The following is a 19318-nucleotide window of genomic DNA, read 5'->3' as shown; positions in this document are numbered from 1 at the left end:
GTTCATTATGAGATTTTTAGAGCTAAGTACTTTGAACTGTTAATATTCTCAAGTAAGTCTGCAGAGGAAGGCTGGAAAAGGTAGTTTTAACTGTGTGTTAACTGAAGCTGAAATAATTTCCTTCCCTTCTGCACCATCCTCCACTTACTTTTAACTAACCAAAAATTAGCAGAATTATCTTACATGCCTGATCTAATTAGTAAAGATGTTATCCAAACCTTCAGCTTTCACCTATGCACCTGAGCACTTGCCCTCTCTTAGCACAGCTGTAGCTCTGTTGACATGAAAGGATGCAGAAGTTATTATTTGTGTGCAGGGATTTCCTGATTTCACTGGATGCTGCTGTAGCAGAGGCCAGCACAGCACTGCCTCAACAATCCCAGCTAAGCAGGACAAACCCAGCAGAAATTGTTACACTGGCCTGCATAATGGAGTCTTTGCAGCAAACTTTCAATTAGAGACAATAAATGATTATGCATGTATTTGTAAAAGCATAATCAGCTTGTGAAAGCATAATTGGTTTATGAAAGCATTATTAGTTACAGGGATGTAAATAAGCAAGGGGAAAATGCAGGTTGGTGTTTGGATCACAGGCTGGAGGATGAGATAATGAAAAAAAACCCATTTAATAGCAAACTGGGCACACATTTGACAGGCCCATCCCACTGCAGAAACACACCTGGAGAGGTTGACAAGGTTCTCAGCCTTGCTCCAAGCACCTGGCAGAGAGAGGGACAGAGAGGAAGAGCTCCATCCCTCCATTCAAACATGGAGACACCTGCACAGTCAGCCAGTCTCCAGGAATAAATATCTACAAACAGAATGAAAATTCTTCAGTTACTACCCAAAACCCCCCATTAAATTGAATATGGAATGGACTTTATTGTTTATAGAATCACAGAATGGCTTGGGTTGGAAGGGACCTTAAAATTTATGTTGTTTCATTCCCTGCCATGGGCAGAGACACCTTCCACTATCCCAGGTTCTCCAAGCCACGTCCAACCTGAAGTTTGATGGGTTTTATCACTTTCTTTAAGTTCAAGTAGAGTTATGTGAATAAACACATCAAATACACACAAGAATATTTGTGCTTGTAGAAAATTGGCAACAACCCACTGAATCCTGTCCAGGCTGCTGCACTGTACCTTCACAACCCCAGTTTATGCTGCTCATGTTTTTTATCTGACCTCAGTTTAAGAAAGCTTTAAATATAACTATCATTGAGTGAGATAATGCTTATTGCCTTTGCTCTTGGAATAATGAAAAAGTATTCAGGAAAAGAAGGTGGGAGTATTAAGTCTGCTATCTCATGAGCTTAAAAAAAAAGAAATATAAAGGCAGGCAGAGAGCTTTAGGCTGCCTAAAAACCCTACTGTTGGTCACATTCCTGTAACTAAAAGTAGTAAGGGAAAATCACTGGGTTTTCTGCAATTTGAGCAAAGAATTAATTTCAGATAGAAATGTCATTATCTTCTCTTTTTCCACAAGAATATGGAGACTGAGTGAAGTCTTTATGAAGGACTTGAGATGAAGCTTTATCTTTAATATGGAAGGTATGAACTCTCTATTTCACAAGAAGGATGTGGGTGATTCATCTACTTCTTAAGTCTTTCTCAGACAAATGGAAAAAGAAATCTAAAGAGATAGCTGATAGAACAAGAAAGCCAAAATAATTCCCAGTGCATTACCTGTGTTGGAAAGGCTCTCACAGAGCAGTGCTGGATGCAAATGATTTTCTGAACAGTTCACACTTATCTTTGAGTCAAAAGTGAGATTTCAGCCAAATGTTTAGATCTCTTTGCTTGGAGAGATGGCTGAGGGGTCTAAGCACAAGGTACAACCTGCAGGCATTTGGTGTATCAAGTTAGCAACAGGCCAGCCTACCTGTGAAACTGTAGGCTGGACCTGTGCTTGCTCACCAAAAGGGAAGAAAAAGTCAGTTATTTCACTTAAACCACATGCATGAGGCAATTATATCATCTTTAAGATGATATAATGAAGAGAAAGTTAAGCTTTTTGTCCTAACAAACTGCAAATCTATAAAAATGAGCATGCTGACAGGAGAACCTCTGGAATGCAGGGAGTGAGACAGGCTGGAGTAACCAGCTTCAGACAGGCAGGACCTCCCAGGCTGGGTGAGCAGTTCTGGGGCTCTGTGTCACTCTGTGTCACCTCACAGAGTGTTGGTTCTCAGCCCAGGCCATCCAGGCTGCAGTGAAGTCTCCCAAGCACTGGAACCCTGGCTTCTTTTGGAACAGTCATGGACTTCTGCTGTACCACCAAGAAACGCAGCACAGAAACCCTGAAACTTAACCCCTGGTCAGTTTTATTTTCCTGAAGACAGGGATGGCTCTGTCAAACAGCCTGGGACAATAGTGCATGGAAGAGGAACAGAGTCAGGACACTGCTAATTACCTAGATGGGCTCATCAACAAGAAGAGCTAAGATGATAATCACAACAAAACTCCTTTTTTTTCCAAAGCATTTACGACTTTTCTATTACTGTGCGTGTCTAAAACACACACCTGCCAGCACTCTGCCCCTTGTGACAGAACCCTATGGATTTCACAAGCAGCCAGATCTCATGCTGGGAATGCAGAGCAGGGGTGGAAGCAGAGTTGGCAATCCCCAGTCAGTGGAAGGTTTGGAGGGTCTGGAGCACTGCCAGCTGGTGGAAGGTATCAGGCTGTTGTAAAAGTGATGGACATGAAAACATACCTGAACATGTTGGAAAATTTACCTCATCTAGAAACTACAGGTTTAAGAATGCAACAAATCCTCCTCAGAGACAGCATTGGCTTTAAGAGCCTTGTGGCCCTAAATCACAGTGGATTTGGTTTTTGAAGGAGTTTGTCACTGTCTAGACAGTATGACAACAGAAGCTCTGAGATCCTCCCTTACCTTGGGTTTGAAAAGTTACAATGTTTGGGGAGGAAAAGTCTTCCTCTTCAAACACAGGACAGGAGACCATGCTTTCCCCTCCTGTAATAAAGCAATAGCTTGAATAGATTATGCCTAAAGTTTCAAAAAGAAATCAGAACAGCAGCAGTACTGTGAGGACATGGGCTTGGCCTGATTTTGAAATCATGGTCCACTCTGCCCAAACACTAAAGCATCAGGGACAGGAAAAGCCTGATGTGTAACAGCTCCTTATTTTACAGTGAGACACGGCTCATTTAGAGCAGCAAACTAATTAATACAATCAGAGGCGAAAGTTTCAGAACTCTCCCAACAGCACACATTAGCATATACTGCCAAGAGACTTGATAAAGTTCAAAGCTTATCTTGTAGCCTGCATGCTCCGTGTTTGCTCAGAGCAGCAGCTGGCCAAGTGATCTCCCTTCTCCTCAAAGAGCAAAATTAAATTAGATTAGATCATCTTCTCTCCCTTGTAGAATTAAGATCGTGCTATGAAAACAAGCAAATTAGCTTTTGAAATCCTGTTTCTCACTTTAAGGCTACAAGGCTGAGAAATGCTCTCTGCACCAGTTCAGCTCAGCTGCAGAAGTGGGTTTGTGCTGTTTTCCTGGTGAGCTGAAGGAGAGACTTCTGCAGATTTGTCTCTCCCTGGGCTTGAGGCTGTGAGTGGCAGATCCTGAGGGAGGAAGCAAAAGAAGGGAACAAAGGAGGAAAGGTAATGGACACAAAGTCTAGAGAATCAAGACATGCAGAAGTCACGGAATCACAGAATGGGTTGGGTTGGAAGGGACCTTAAAGCTCATCCTATTCCACCCCCTGCTATGGACAGGGATACTTTCCACCAGACCAGGTTGCTCCAAGCCCTGTCCAACTCAGCCTTGATGGTTTAATAAGAGCTGCAGTAGTGAGGCTTGAAAGCTTCTTGGTTCATTGCTATATAAAAACAATTCCGAGTAAAGGAGTAAAATCTAGTTTCTAGAAAAAGCAGGATTAGGAACATGAATGTTACATCAAAAGAAAGGCTTAGAGCATAAGGAAACAGAAGGAAAAATGTAGGGACCAGGATTTTTTTGGACTAGAAAGCTGGACTGAAGAACAACAAATGTTAGGGGATGGATGGTGGAGGTTTAGTTCAGATCAGCAATGGCAGGTGCCAAATTCAAACCAAACAAATACACAACAGCAAGTTAAGTTCAAAGGGGGACATACAAATGAGATCTTAGACTGAAACCATAGTTTTCAGAGCTCATTCACTGCACACCAAGCTGTGAGGTCAGCTGGCACAGGCACACTTAAACAAGCTGATAAAAACATCTCCCCATTAAGTCACCATGCTGCAGCAATCAGACACACTGCAGAAGTCCATCCTAGGCAATCTGTTCTAGATGAACAGCTAATGAGAACTAAGCTAAACCACTTCTCTCTGGTTATGATTCCTCCTTTGAATATTCCCATAACTGTACTGCTAAAAAACTCAGACATATAAAACTGAAACGGGAAAGAAATTCTTCTGCTGTGGACAGATGGAGTAGTAAAACTGGCCATGAGAAAGCACAGCAATATCCATGGCACATCTTCACTCTGTCACCCTAGACTGCAACAAATTTAGCAAGAAGTTAATTTAGCTTATAGTTTGTTTGTTTGTTTTTAATACTTTGATTATCTCCTATTAGGCTGGAGTTGATGGAGAAAGTGATTTGGGGTTTATTGCCAAACTTCTTCACAGCTTGATCTTCGCTACCATAACTAGAGGAGATTATAAGATGAAGACGGTATTGCAGGAAAAAAAATAAATGCAACAAAAGTCTCATATACATGGAAAACAAGAGGGATGGAGGGAAAGGAAGATTTTGGAGGGTTTATGTTACCATGAATGGTGAGTTTATGGGCAGACTGTCTTGTGAGGAGGCATCAGGAGCTGTTATCCCATGACAATGCTCATCACACTGCTTAAAGCTTGACTAACTTGGCTGTTAAAGAAGAGTGGCATAGAAGTAAATTAAAAAATGGAAGCACTGCATAAACTTTGACGACATAAACCATTTGTTCTAAAGCATTTAAGATTAATCAGAAACAGCTCTGCTGTTTCATGGCTCTGAGGACAGTGAGCCAATTGCTGCCTCTATGCTGGTGCTTTCCTCATGCTGCCACATCTGCTGGGTGTGCCAGGGCTGGGTGGGAAGCTGGGACAAAGCATCCTGACTCTGCCAGCATCCCTACAAGGCAATAGATGGCATTTTCAAAGATCTAAGGGATGGGTTCAGATCTTCAGCATGAAGGATGATCTTGTTTTAGAAGAATGAGATGAATCAAGGAGGTTCTTAGACACCTGATGAGGGTTTCTTATTCTGCTTCACTTACTGCATCTTTCTGATCAACACTGCCATTTCTTTCGTATTACTCCCTCATGCATGCACTGTAAGTAAATCCAAAGTAGAAGACCAGAGGAAAAGCTTTTTCCACCCTTAGAAAGACAGACCCAACCAGTGAAGTGTCTTTGTTCTACCCATAAGAGGTTTACCCAAAGGGCTTGACACCTTTCGATGTTTATAGACATTTTACTAAGGAAAAGCCAAGCACTGCCCAAGGTAAATGAGGGCCCAAGTGGCTTATGTTGAAGCCTGGAACATCTCAATTTCCTGTGAATTCCTGTGACTTGGCTGGTGCCATTTTTACTGCAGCTGTTCATTCAATTGAGAGCTCACATCATGAAACATGTCAGGGAGAAAAAGGGCCGATGAGAATTCAGTGAATACAGCTTTTCATTTGAAAAGATCCTCAAACACACACAATTGCTTTCTGTTGCTTAATTTTCAACATTGATAAACTTAATTGCATTTATTTATCTAGTCAATACTGAAAACAAGCGATAATTTGTAATATAACAACTTTACATCTCAAAGGAATACAAGCACAACAGTTTCCAGTCCCTTCTGAAGGAGGTGAATGGCATGGAGGAGGTTGGATTGCCTGTGTAGGAGAAGCTTACATTATTTTTTTTTTCATGAGGGTATATTAATATTGTTGCTATCAACTAGCTTTTGTATATATATAAATGACTTTTGGAAAAGAGGTTTAAAAGCCAGCATTTTTCATGTGCCAAATTACACACACTAAATATCTGATACTAGCAATAGCAAATGCTAATATTTCCTAAGCATGAAAAATGAACTCTCTCCCTCACAAGCTCTCAATAGCAACAGTTCTCATTGGAACCAGTGATCAGAGGTTGTTATTATCATTCCATCAAACAATCTGTATCCTTCTAATTAAAGAGTAAAGCATCTGAAAATCTGCTCATTATGAGTCTCCATCCTGTTTATTTTGAAGCTGGCAGAAAGAGTTACAGTTAGTTCACTATACACTGCATAGGGCTTATGGTAAAGAAACTGCATTAGTTAGTTAAATAATCCTTAACACTGCAATCTTGGATGTTCTTCCATAGCTTTGTACTCAGGTACTGGGAGTCTGTTAAGTGGTGTGATGGTTGGTGACAGAAGTAAAAAACTAAAGAAAAAAGTAAGAAAGATGAAAGAAGAGAGTTCACTGGGCAAAAGAGACAAATGGGGGGGGGAAAGTGCATTAGCCAGACAATGCACTGGAGCCAAGTCCCTCTAAGAGATTACACCCAGCTCCCACTGAATTTCAGGGAATTCAGGAGAATTCCACTGACTCTATGTTAAACAACTTCAAAAAGCTGAACATTCACTCAGAGCTACCAAGGCTCATAAGGGGTTGAGCAATAGCCTTAGTACTTCCTACTTTTCCTGTATTTTGCTCACCCTCTGCCTTGAATCCCTACTTAATGCCTCAGTTGCTTTCTTGGATCATGCTGAGGAGTAATTTTGCCTCTGATTTCCCCAAAATCTCCCTTTGTAGATCCTTATCTGTCAGTATTTGTCTGTTCATTCATGGCCTTCTCCTTCCCTTTTTCAAATCTGGTCTGTCTGAACCTGCCCATGCAGGTTCCCATGTTACTCTTCTTTTGGAACTTCTTTCCTCTTAGACCTCTCCATCTCAAGGCTGTTCACAAACCTTGCAGAAAAAAGGAAAAATACCCAATGCAGAGCAGGTTCACCATTTGAGGGGAGGGAAAAAAAAAACAAAACCAGAATTCTGTCTACTCAAAAATTCACTCTTCAAATGTTGTTACAAATCTCACTAGACCTGCAATATTCCCTAATCCTGTAGTTTCCTTAAAAGCCCTAGAATTTATCTCTTCCTCCTAAAACTTCTGCTCCTATTTACTCACTGCTTTGCCCCTTCCTTAATATCCACTAACTTCACATTTATCAACTTTAGTATTTAATTTTATAGGAAAAACCTTCCCCATCCCTCATTCTATCTATGCACCTTGTTTACTCCTGCAACCACATTTATTTCAATAGCAGTTTTATTAAATTTCATCTATGTGGAAGAAGCCTCTCTTTCTTCTATTTCCCAACTCCTGAAGATTTTGAAGCTGTTCATGAGAAATATTTTTCCACTGGTGTGGCTATAAAATTCCTTAACTTAGCCCTTGAACAAAAACCAGTTTTAACATGTTGGCATCTGGACAGCATGTCCTAACAGAGCTCAAAATAACACATTATAAAAAATACAGGCTGTGTGCTCAGATGCTGAGAGGCATCCGCTCCTGCTAGAGCCAAGAGGTGCTGAGAGAAATTAATGTTTCTGTGCTGAAACCATGCAGGAGGAACGAGTTCACCAGCAGCTTGCTTGTCCTTCCTCCCAGGGTGATGCTGAGTGATGTGGCAGTGCTTTAGAAGTGCCATGATCTCACTAATGGTGATAATGGAAAGGTCCTGACACTCACAAACATCTCTGTTTGGGGAAGCTCTGGCAGGAAAGGGTCAGAAAGAGACTGACAACGGTTCAAATATACCATTTAACACATCAAGGTGCAGGACTATGTGTGCTCCCAGCAGACAGCAATCCCTTCAGAGTTATTAAAACACTTCCTAGAAGCCATTCTGGTCTTTGATATAATTCCTTTATACCCTGTGAGCTCACTGAAGACTGCACATCCTTGCTAAGCTTGAATTCAGTACCAAAACTCCACTTCCCTCTAAGCAGAAGGATGGTTCTGCTGACCTCTGACAACAGCACATTAGGAGAAATTCTCTCTCACCTTTACAGTGGGAATGACACAGAATGAAAAACTGGGATGTAATTTCCTCTCAGCAGACATCTTCTAGAGAGGTAAATGTTCTTAATTAAATCTACTTTTTACATCACTGAATAAAAGCAAGTACTTAGTTAGCTAAGTGTGATATACCTAATTTATAAGTCTGCAATTTCCCCACAGACTTAGGTCAAACAGTCCCCTGCTGTTTCTATTTCATCCAAAACCAGTACAACCCATCCCAAAGGAAAAGTTTTACTGGGTGTTAGAACACAGGAACAAGAGACAGAGCAAATATTTGGTAAGAGTCAATCTTAAAACTCATGGATTTAAATTGCTACCTGTATGAAATCAGTTCATGGTCATGGTCTTCATTGCTGAATAAGCAAGATTTTCTACATATACACAGGTGGGATTTACTTACTGACAACCCAGACCTAACCCAAGGTAGTAAAAACATATAGGTGACAACATATTCCTCCAAGAGACACCTAAATCCTGGTGCTGGGCAGAGAGCAGCCATGACAGAATGAGTTATAGGGGTGGCTCAGGGCCTGGAGAGAGTAAAACAGAGCAGTTGAAGGCTGGAATGACAGAAGAAATTCCCTCTAGTTGCTCGCAAGGTTACAGTCCTCCCAAAGCTGCATTTGTGAACAGGTCAAAAGTGTGCACTTTCCTGGAAATCTCAACACTGGCATGCACATCCACTAAAATAAACCCAACACCTGCAGTCAATCCCAAAAAAACTCAGGTTGGCATCAAGCAGGGATGGAATTCGGGAAATGGGGAACAACTATTTACAACTAAAAGAAAGAATCCCAAAGCACAGACAAGAGAGTAAATAGCAAAATGAAAACACATTGGGGAAACTTTCCAAGATCCCTTTCTCTTTAGACCTTAACAGCTGAGAAATTACTTGGCGTTCATCAACGAGCCACAGACTAATCTATTTACTTGTATCCAAGTGAAAGAGTGGGGAGAAACATATTTGACTCATTCTTAGTAATTTCCCCTGCATAAAATATTTTTGGAGGAAAAAAAATATACAGGCAGCTGAGCCAATTTTTTTTCTCCCTCTCAGACAAAACTGAATCATGATTCATCATATACACAGATGAATTTTAATTTATTCCTTTAACAAGTTTCTTTTTGTATTTGCTTGTAAGCAAGAATTAATACACTCAGACATGAGGAAATGTTAATTTTACTGCCTCGCCTTTCAAATTTACAAATGTTGAGTCTAACTCCTGCTGGCACCATTCTGGCCCGCAGGGAGAAGAGACAAATGCCTGACCTATGCACAGAGGGTCTCTGGCCTTTCTAGAGGTCAGCAGTAGCTTCACAGCTCTCCCCTCCTGAGCACAATTAAAGCATCCTGCCCATCCAGTGTGGGCTATCACCTTCCAGAAGGAAAGCTGTTTGATAATTATCCATTCCTGCTGTAACATCATGGTGCCCCTCACAAAAAGACAAAGGTGACACAGGAAAGCATTTGGCTTGTTAGACTCCCATAAAACTTCACTCAGTTCAGAGCAGCCCAAGTGGAATTTGGCCATCTGGAATTCCTGGATACATCTTGATGCTCGCCTGCTAAATGAGTATTTCACAGAGCAACACTAATGATGATGACCCTTCTGTTCTTCCAGTGAGAAGCTCAGACACTCCTCCAGTTCCTGGAACAAAAGAACAGACTCATTTATCTGTGGAAAGAATCCCCCATTCCTTATCTCTGCTGCAAGAGGAAAGACAGGGATTCTGCTGTGATTTCTCAGTGAGGTGGTGCTGTGGTGGAGGATCCATCACACCCAGGGGAGGTGATGCACTGCACACCCTGAACAGCTCTGAGCTGGGCTCACTTCACTGGGACACAGGATGCAGACTCTCTAAGGCCACACTCAGAATTCATTTGTGCCTGAAAATATCATCCCAAACACCCACCACTTAGATGGAAGTTTAGATTGGTTCTCAGGAAATATTTCTTCACCAAAAGGGTGGTCAGATATTGGAACAGGCTGCCCAGGGCAGCAGTAGAATCATCATCCCTGGAAACATTCAAAAATATGTCATGGAATGCTTGGGACCATGCTTTAGTGGTGGCCTTGGCAGTGCTGGGGTAATGGATGGACTCGATGATGTTAGAGGGCTTTTCCAACCTAAATGACTCCATGGGAGATAAAAATGCACCAATTTCTATCACAAAATTACCCTTCCACAATAACAGATCCTGTTGCTCTTTGCAGATGGTGGTTTGTGGAATCAGGATGCAAAGTGAAGCCATTTGCCCTTGCTTGATAACCTACAGGTGATGTCATTCTGAAAATTATCATTTATTCCAAACATTTTACTAATCCATATATTCTTCATACCCACACTTTTGTCTCCTAGACAATTCCCAGCTGGAAAACAGTGGAACAAGAAACAGCAGTGGTATGGAGCACTCAGAGATGCAGATCTAGGTTTATACACACACGTACTCCATTTCTTTTGGAAGAATTATTGTTTATTTATGTGAAAGCAAAGTAGCACTTGCTCTAAGTGCTTCAGAGATGAAAGGAAGTGAGCAGTCAGGCAGACGGGGCCAGAAATTCAGCCTCTGTGTGCTGATCTTTTATCTGCTAAGCTGGAACAGGAAAACTTCACAAAGTAAATGTGGGATTAAAATCCAACAGCAAAGAATGCAGCTGCACAAGTGCACAAGACACGATGCCTTTGCATTCAGATAGAATATATTTAATACAATTAAAGTAATTACTTCAGTCTAGTCAGCCCTGGTTTAGTCTCCGTTGGAGTTAATTAGCAAATGATAGTAAAATACTTTGAACTTTAAATGTTAAATACTTTCATTATTAATATTATTCTTGCAACTGTTGCCAGAGCAGCCAGGTCCCAGCTCCTTGGAATGCTGCAAAGTGGTGACATGGTGAATAGGAGCAATACTTTTTCCTGATTTGATTTAAACACATTTCTTTGTTGTGTTAACCAAGCATCAGCCTCAAAAAAGACCCACAAAAGAGCTCAAGTCCCACTCTCACAGGATCCCAGATGGGCTCGGGTTGGTCTTGTGCCTTCCAGCACTGCCATGCGGAGTGCTGACTCCTTGCTTGGTAGCACAACTTCAGACAAATATCCCCCAAAAGGTGAGAAAATAATGAGTGAAGGCACAGGGAAGACAACAAGACAATTAAGAAAGGTTAAAAGGACTGGGTCACATTTAGTTCTGCAGAATAAAGATTTAACTGCATACTGCTACATAAGAGAGGTTATAAGAGAGCAACAACTGATTATTCTCCCTATTCAAAAATTGAAAAAAAATAAAATAAAGAGTTGAAGCCACAGAAAGGAAAATGAAGGTTTGAGAACCCCTACAATTCAAACAAGGGAACAAAGAGCCCAAAAGCTGTAGAATACTCATCACTGAGGGTATTCAGGCTTAAGTAAACACCCATCTGTTAGAGAATATTTTGTTATAATCACTCCTGCTATTGTGCAAGGAGGTGGAACCAAAGTCCCACTGAAATCTGGGGGTGGGATACCTACGATTCATGTGTTCCACATTTTTGAAACATTTATTCAGAACAACAAACATCTGGTTCTTAATCCCCCAATTAACACTGTTTCCAGCCCTAAGGAATTAATCACAGAATTCATGGGAAACAGTTTATTTGCTGGCAACGGAGTAAAACAAATTGCCTACAAACTTCTACATTGCTAATGGAGCAGTTTAATTGGCTTTTTGTTTTTTTCTTTTTGACATTTTAATTAAAAAAATAAAGACCAGAAAGACATCCCTGGGCAGAGACCTTTGCAGCAGTGTGTCAGCAGAGAATTACACAGCTCTGGGGACTCAGGCTCTCATTCGTGGTACTGACCTCCTTTGAAGAGCACTCTGAGATCTAGCAGTGAAAAGGACTTTAAAAAATGCTAGACAGCATCATTAGTATTCAGGAGGACACAGTTCTGTGGCTTGGTTGAATTCAAAGGGATCTGCTGGTACTTAGGAAAGCCGAAACGTTTTCCAGAGGAAAGGGCTGAGCAGCTGGGGGTTGGCCATGCTTCCAGCACTGCAGGCTGACTCAGTGTCACTGAACCAACCTAATTCCTGCTCACTTTTTGTTTTCACCACTTCCACAATGTAGAATTTTAACCTATTTCCAGCTATAAAAGTAAGGTAGGGTTTAAAATACGGTCTCAACATAAAAATTTGCATTACTGCATCCCAGAGCCCTGCTGGCACTCCTGCCACCACTCCCTGTGCTCTGTCGTGCCTCTGGGTGCTTATTCCATGAACACCTCTTTGTTACCACCTCTTACACCCTGCAGCTCAGTGGATTTACACCCTGCTTCTCTCAGTTGCTGTGGAGGAATTCAGTGGAATGAAAAGTCAATCATCACATGTTCTAGGACTCCAGCTTTAAAGATGTCCCTGCTTGTAGGAGTGGAACATGCTGTTCTTCAGTTTATCCACCTGGCTTTGCCTCTACATGAATATTAAGTAAACAACTTTTATTCCCACCAAACAGCTTTTTAAAGAGTAACCAACACAAACATCACAATTCTAGCCAGCAACAGACTCACAATAATAACTCCAAAAATCTCACCAACTTTCTGGTGATCTGATTGAAAACTGTAATTTACTCCAAGGTTAGCATGACTTGGACAGCTCCTGAAAACATGGAGTTTGTTACACCAGGCCCTTCTGCACACATTTGCTGTGGTCCATGATCTTCCACCAAAGGATTTTGTCCTTTATTCTGTGTGAACAGTCCTGTGACATCAATCAGTCACATCAGGAACTGACTCAATTCCCCTCATACTCCTTCAAACCTTCTTACACAGTATTTCTTTATCAGCATATTCCCACCTGATTGCTGCTTTACCTTTGCCTTTTAACTTCAATGAAGTTTTCTGCATTTTTTGTTTCAGGTCTAAACTTTATTAAATTTGCAGCTGCTGGAGTATCTTTAGATATCTTTTTACATTATACCAAATATCAAGGAAAGGGGGAAACCACAAGTATTTGGATAAACTACACTGTGATGTCCTGGGGTTGGCATGGGGATATTTTTGTGTATATGGAGTGGATTTTTGGGGGTTGGGGTTTTTTGGGTAGGTTTGTTGCTTTGGGTTTTTTTTTTAATTATGCTGTTCCAGGCTGCTGCTTGTCTATTGTTGTTTAGATTGGATATTAGGAAAAATTTCTTTGTTGAAAGGGTTGTTATGCACTGGAACAGCTGCCCAGGGAAGTGATGGAGTCACCATCCCTGGAAGCATTCATAAAATGAGTTGTGGCACATGTGGTCACAAAACACAGAGATGTGGGATCATGGTTTGGGGATGGGATAATGGTTGGAATCAATAACCTCAGAGATCTTTTCCAGCTCTGTGATTTCTGCTGACCCCTCCATTGTTCCAGGGTATTTCAGATGACAATATACCTCCATAAGGAGGCCAGGAAGGGTTTACTTTAACATTGGAGTTAACAAAGCATTGAACTCATCCAGTGGAAGTCATATAAACCTTCCCATTTGTTCCAGATTCTCAAATGCATCAAAACTCCTACTCTTCTCTGGGATCAGCTAAGTCAAAGATTTGCCATGTCTCTCCAGCTTGGTCTTTACCAAGGACACAAAATAAGGACACAACACTGAAGCTGAGGAGCCCCAGCGATAAAATTGCCATCATTTAAAACACAACAGCATTCAGAATCAAGAAATACACTCTTACAGGCAGGACCAAAAATCTGCAACTTCCACAGTTAATTCCTTTGGGGATGCCACAGCCAAACCAAGTAGTACTAGGTGTGACACACTCTGAAGGCTCCTATTCTGAACAATTTCCAATTATACAATTATTTAAAACCCACAGAACTTAAACAGCTTTCAGTGCTGGAGGAAGCCCAGCCAGGCTGATGTCTCCTGAGCTGTTTTTTACTGACAAGCACCCAGGAACGGGGTCTGGGCTGTCTGTCAGTGGCTGTGGCAGGGAGCTATTGCTGTCTCAGCTCTACACTGTGTCCTTCCAGGCAGCCAGCAATTACAAGTCTCTTATCCCAATAATTACAGGCATAAGAATAAGTCTTAAACAACATTATATTCTGTTCTTCCATGTAGCTTGTGCTCTCACAGTGCAATGCACTAGCCAGAATGAATATTTCTTTTTTTAGGAGTGAAATCAAAGTCTTCACTGGCTGATGAAGTCTTTTTGCCACTGTGTGCCTGAAAGAGACTTGTATTGCTATTTTAGGTGGCAACCAACATGGACAAAGTAGGATTTTCAGTGAACTTTAAAGTGTTTTCTTAAATCAAGTCCTTTTTCAATGTAAACAAAGCATTTCACAGCAATTTAAGGCTAGAGAATTCATTCCCATATAAAGCATAATGGTAACTTCCAATGGAAAACAAAACTTGGAAATTATCACTACTGTGAGCTCTGCTAAGAATATTCCAACTATCACATGGAAATCTACACTATACTCAGTACATATTGGTAAATTAGAAACTCTGGTAACTCTCACCACTGGAAATGTTTTTCTTGCATATGAATATTCTCCTGTCTCAAGTTCCAGCCTAATTAAGCATTAGCTACCACAACTAATTCTCTAAAAACTTTCTTGTCTTTCTCAATATTGGAATTTAAAACCATGAGTTCAGAGCTAAATGGTAACTGCAATGTCCAATATTTCCACATTTTAAGACTTTACTTCTGGCCTGTCCAACATGAACCTCCCCAGATAACTCTCTCATCCAGAAACATGCCAAAAGCTGGCCGAACCTTAGAGTTTCATATCCAAAACATTTCCTCTCTGCTAAATGAGAAACAAAATAAGAATAAGAAATGTGAAACAATTCTTCAAGGATATCCAATGGCAAATATTGCAAAAAGCCACCTCACATCTATGAATTCCGTTGCCAGAGTATTTTGAACACAAAATTAACATTTTATTGCAGAGTAAAATCCTGCTCTGCTCCTGTGTGTACCCAGAGCCAGCACACACATACACAGCAATAACATCTGATTCTCTCCAAGAATTGCATCTCATCACTGTTGATGAGGTTCCTCACTCACCAGTTGGGACAGCAGGATCCATTGTTGGCTTTTCCCAGGTGTTGATCTGCTCCCAGGTAAATCCATTTGTTCCCAAGGCGACGCTATAACCACAGTTACTGTAGTGCTCATCAAATGAACAACCACCTACAGCCAAGAAAAATGAAAACATTTCTGGGTTAATTTTCTCTCTCTCTTTGTGGTAGGCCATTTACTTAGATATTTTGTACCCAAGCTTACACAGGAAATAAAAATAAATAAAACTAATTTCCTGAACATTGTTTTTCATGCAGCTCCAAAGGTTATGTCCAAAAAATATCTTTGTACTTTCCATGTTTTATATTCACTGGAAGCCCTTGTTTTCTTCCCTCTGCGCTACTGTTTCTAAGATCAATCCCCTTTATTTCAACCTGTTATTTTCAAGGACAATTCCACAGGATACCCCCATGCAGGAATATTTGCATGAACCGCCAAGATTTTTTTTTTTTTTAAATCAGGAAAGGAAAGGAGAATGCAAATGAGAAATGAGCACAGCATCACTGTTCCTACAACAAGACCTCACTTCTTTTTGCTTTTTAAGCCTTATTTAACCTGGCTTTAACCATCTCCTAAACTTAACAACACAAATTTCCGTGTAGTCTATGAACACACAGAGCTTCCTCCAAGTCTTTTAAATCAATACTTTTGAGCATGGCCGTGTATTTTCTGAACAAGAGAATGAGAAGCAGCAGGTGTCAACTGGCATCCACACCTTCCAGACTGCTGACTGAAAGACCTTTACTGCAATTCCTGAAATACTTGGAAGAAGTTAACTCTCAGAAATGCATTGGCAGCTGCCTGAACACCTGTGAATCAAAGGAAATCCAGGAACTGTGGAATGAAATGCTGTATTCAGTGCAGATCTTTGAAACTTGGGTCACACAGAACAGAGACTGTTTATTCCCTAGGATGTTCCTACTCTAGTGTCCCTTATGATCTCAACTCAGCCTGCCAAAGTATTTCACTACTGGATCCACTGGATCGGGGATCTGGGTAACTCAGTTTAGACTTGAATCATGCCCAAGGTGTGCCTATAAAGATTTGGATTTCTCTTAAGGAAGAAAGGATCACTGTTCTCTGCAGATCCCAGTACTCCAAAGGACCTGGGAACATGTAACACGCCAGGGCTATGCAGTGCTCAGGACAACGCTCCCTTGCTCTGCCAGCCAAGCACCAATGCTTCCTGATGATGCCTCAGGTTTAGCTTTTATATTTTTCAGAGTTTGTGCTGCTTTAGTGTGTACTTCTGAGCTTCATATCAGGGGATGGTGAGCTCTCTGCACAGAGCAGGGAGACAAAACAATTCCTTCTCTAGCTGGGACCAAGGACAAATGATCCAAATCTCAGCCCCAAGAGCACAAACAACATGGGCTGAAGAGAGAAAAACAAGCAGGATGGGACTTCATAACCTAAAGCTGGAATGGGACAATGAACTCCAATCTGCAAATGGAGCAGAACTGATCACAGGGAGAGACCCCGTGAGCGCTCGTGCATTTTGGGACCATTTTGGTTCATCCTGGGTGCAGCCCTGGCTGGGCTCTTGTGCTGCCCAAGGTGGATCCATTGAGGCCTTTTAATAAATCCCTCCTTTATTCTTTAGCTCTGTCTAGTCTCTGTTCTAGGTCAGCCTGCACAAGGCACCACTGACACCAACCAAAGCTGCATGGACAGAGATATTCCTGACTCCTCCCTCCTTCCAACAGCTGCACTCACATAATGAACACCGGGCACATCACTGACCTTTGGTTCCCCTGCAATAAAGGGTTACCCAACACTGAAGACATTAAAGCCTTCTTTAATTTTCACCCATATTACCCCAAGTCCAAAATTCATCTCAGTTCATATGGAGCTCCTCACAAATTACAAATATATTTGATGTCATTAATAGTTCTCAATTCTTTATTCTGTTATATGATTCTCTGTGCACTCCAACTGCAACTGGTTTTTAAGTGGTTCTACAAAGCCTCACCAAGCATTTTTAGTCAAGTATAATATAGGAAGGTTTGTTGGATAGAGTACCTGGCACCCCAAAATATTCTGTTGCTGAAAAAAAGTTTAAAGAGATCAAGCTTGCCCTAAAAAAATTAAAATTGTATATATTACATATTTTCATTACAAATAGATCTGTTAATACATATTATGACCCTTGAAAACTTATCTGTTTCAGTAGCTTCTGCAAATATTTCTGAGTTGTCATGATTTTATAATATTTCAATAATCCTTGCCTTTAATTTATTGCATTTGTGAAGCCTTCCCAGCTGTCAAAACAAGCAGGATTACACCTAGACTGTCTCCCTAATTTTTTTTTTAATTAATTTAGGTGAAAAGGTTGAAAATTACAATATTGAACAGGCTCATTTAAAAAAATCTAAGGGAAGATCCAGGCAGCCTGGACTGTGTGGGAATGAGCAGTGAAAATCATCTTTATCCCAGCGAGCAGAACAAGAAGCAAAATCCAGTCCTGTGCTCTTAGCCTGCATGGGGCATTCTCATTTTGACAGATTTCCTTTAATTCAGACACAAACCATCCCCACCCCCCTGCTCAGCACTCAGGGATGGGGCTGTCTGGGAGCTGTTCCTGTGGAGGAATTGTAAACACATTCTCAGCTCCAGCCCCACTCTTGTGCAAGGTCTCCTGTACACAGAGAAAATTGCACAGGAGCTGCTACAAAGTCCCAGAAGCAAAACAAGCAATAAGTAGAAAAATATGGGGCAGCAGAGCTCATTGAAGTGGGAATGTAATTGTCAATAGCCTGGCATAATCAGCTAAACAGGTGGTTTTATCCTCGCTGAGGAAGATGGAGTGTGAGGAGCTGAAAAAGGGACACAGTGAGAACTGTGGAAATTAATTGGGAGCATCTGCTGATACAAGACAACACCTGAGGAAGCTTTAAAGTGCCTTGCCTGAAAGTCAAAGCTAACCTTGTAGTACAGCTGAATAGGAAAGGAAAGGATAAACCATGGAGAGCCTTAAAAGCAGCAGCAGCAAGACACCGACATTTCAGAGAAAGAAAAGGTTAGTGGAGAAACCTCCAAACACAGAGTGACAGGGCAATAGGCCAGAAGGATTAATTTACTAGAAGCAGCAGAATTAGAATGTGGAGGTGAATTTGTAGGAAATGAGGACAAGGACAAAAAGCTGGAGTTGATTTTAAGGGCTCAGACGAACAGATTGCCTGTGTGAATCCTGGGTGCCAAGAGGGGGGCAGTGTCCACCAGTTTCTTGCTCTGCTGTGTCCACTGAGAGCAGAATTAAAAATGAAATAAAGGCTCATCTGGGAGCCAGAGCCTTGTGACTTGAGACTTGTGAGCCAAAAAGTCAACAACTCCTCTCTTCACTGTTGCAGTGCATATTGTATTATGGAACAGAAGAAACTTCAGAAAGTGACAGGAAAGTAGTACAATATATCAGAACATCACAGATTTTGGGGTTACTTTAACAGTCACAGAATGGTTTGCGTTGGAAGGGATCTGAAAGATCATCCAGTGCTACCCCTGCCATGGCAGGGACACCTTCTGCTGTCCCAAGGTGCTCCAAGCCCTCTCCAGCCTGGCCTTGGGCACTGCCAGGGATCCAGGGGCAGCCCCAGCTGCTCTGGGCACCCTGTGCCAGGGCCTCACCCTCACAGTAAAAAAATTCTTTCTTTATATCTAATCCTTGATAAATCCATATAGCCACAGTGACTTGTGTTCACATTTGCCAAGCAAGGACATCAGTGGTGGCCCCGCTTTCTGCAGGAGTTGGCAGATGTGACATTGCAGCTTCCCTTCCTGGCAGCCAGGTTCAGAAAATTGAAGAGATTTTAGGAGTTCACTAAAGTGGGAATAGTAACAAGCAGAAGTGTTGTTTTCACTAATATCAGCATAAGCTTAATCAGTATTTCCAAAGACACCCCACCTATGCAGATACTTTTATATGGGCTACACCCAAATATGATGGAACATAAAGACAGGAAGAGGTTAGATCCATCCCCAAAGAAAGTCATCCATAGCTGAAATCCGACTGCTTTCTGAGAGCTATTTATTAACCTTGAAAAAAATAATCCTCAAGTTGAAGGTAAAGGAAGACTGACCACTGAATGAATTTAGTTACCAGGTCTGCAAGTTATCATTTCAATCACATATCACAGAGTAGCTTGAGGAAAATGACAACATTTACACAATCACCAAAATGGGGTGCTAGGTCTTCAT

The 19318-nt window shown here is 41.3% G+C and overlaps 1 protein-coding gene across 1 annotated transcript in view; it reads right to left on the bottom strand.

Annotated features, from left to right (window-relative positions):
- Positions 1-19318, bottom strand: part of PTPRT (protein tyrosine phosphatase receptor type T) — a 443055-nt gene that overhangs the window by 306957 nt on the left and 116780 nt on the right. Inside the window, exon 2 of the mRNA XM_041419248.1 lies at positions 15110-15235. Coding sequence (XP_041275182.1) covers positions 15110-15235 — 126 coding nt within the window. The remainder of the gene's footprint in view (positions 1-15109; positions 15236-19318) is intronic.

This window comes from Onychostruthus taczanowskii, unplaced genomic scaffold, assembly GCF_017590055.1.
Source record: "Onychostruthus taczanowskii isolate IOZ18803 unplaced genomic scaffold, ASM1759005v1 scaffold60, whole genome shotgun sequence".
Lineage (NCBI taxonomy): Eukaryota > Metazoa > Chordata > Aves > Passeriformes > Passeridae > Onychostruthus > Onychostruthus taczanowskii.
This window is presented reverse-complemented; position numbering and strand designations above follow the sequence as displayed.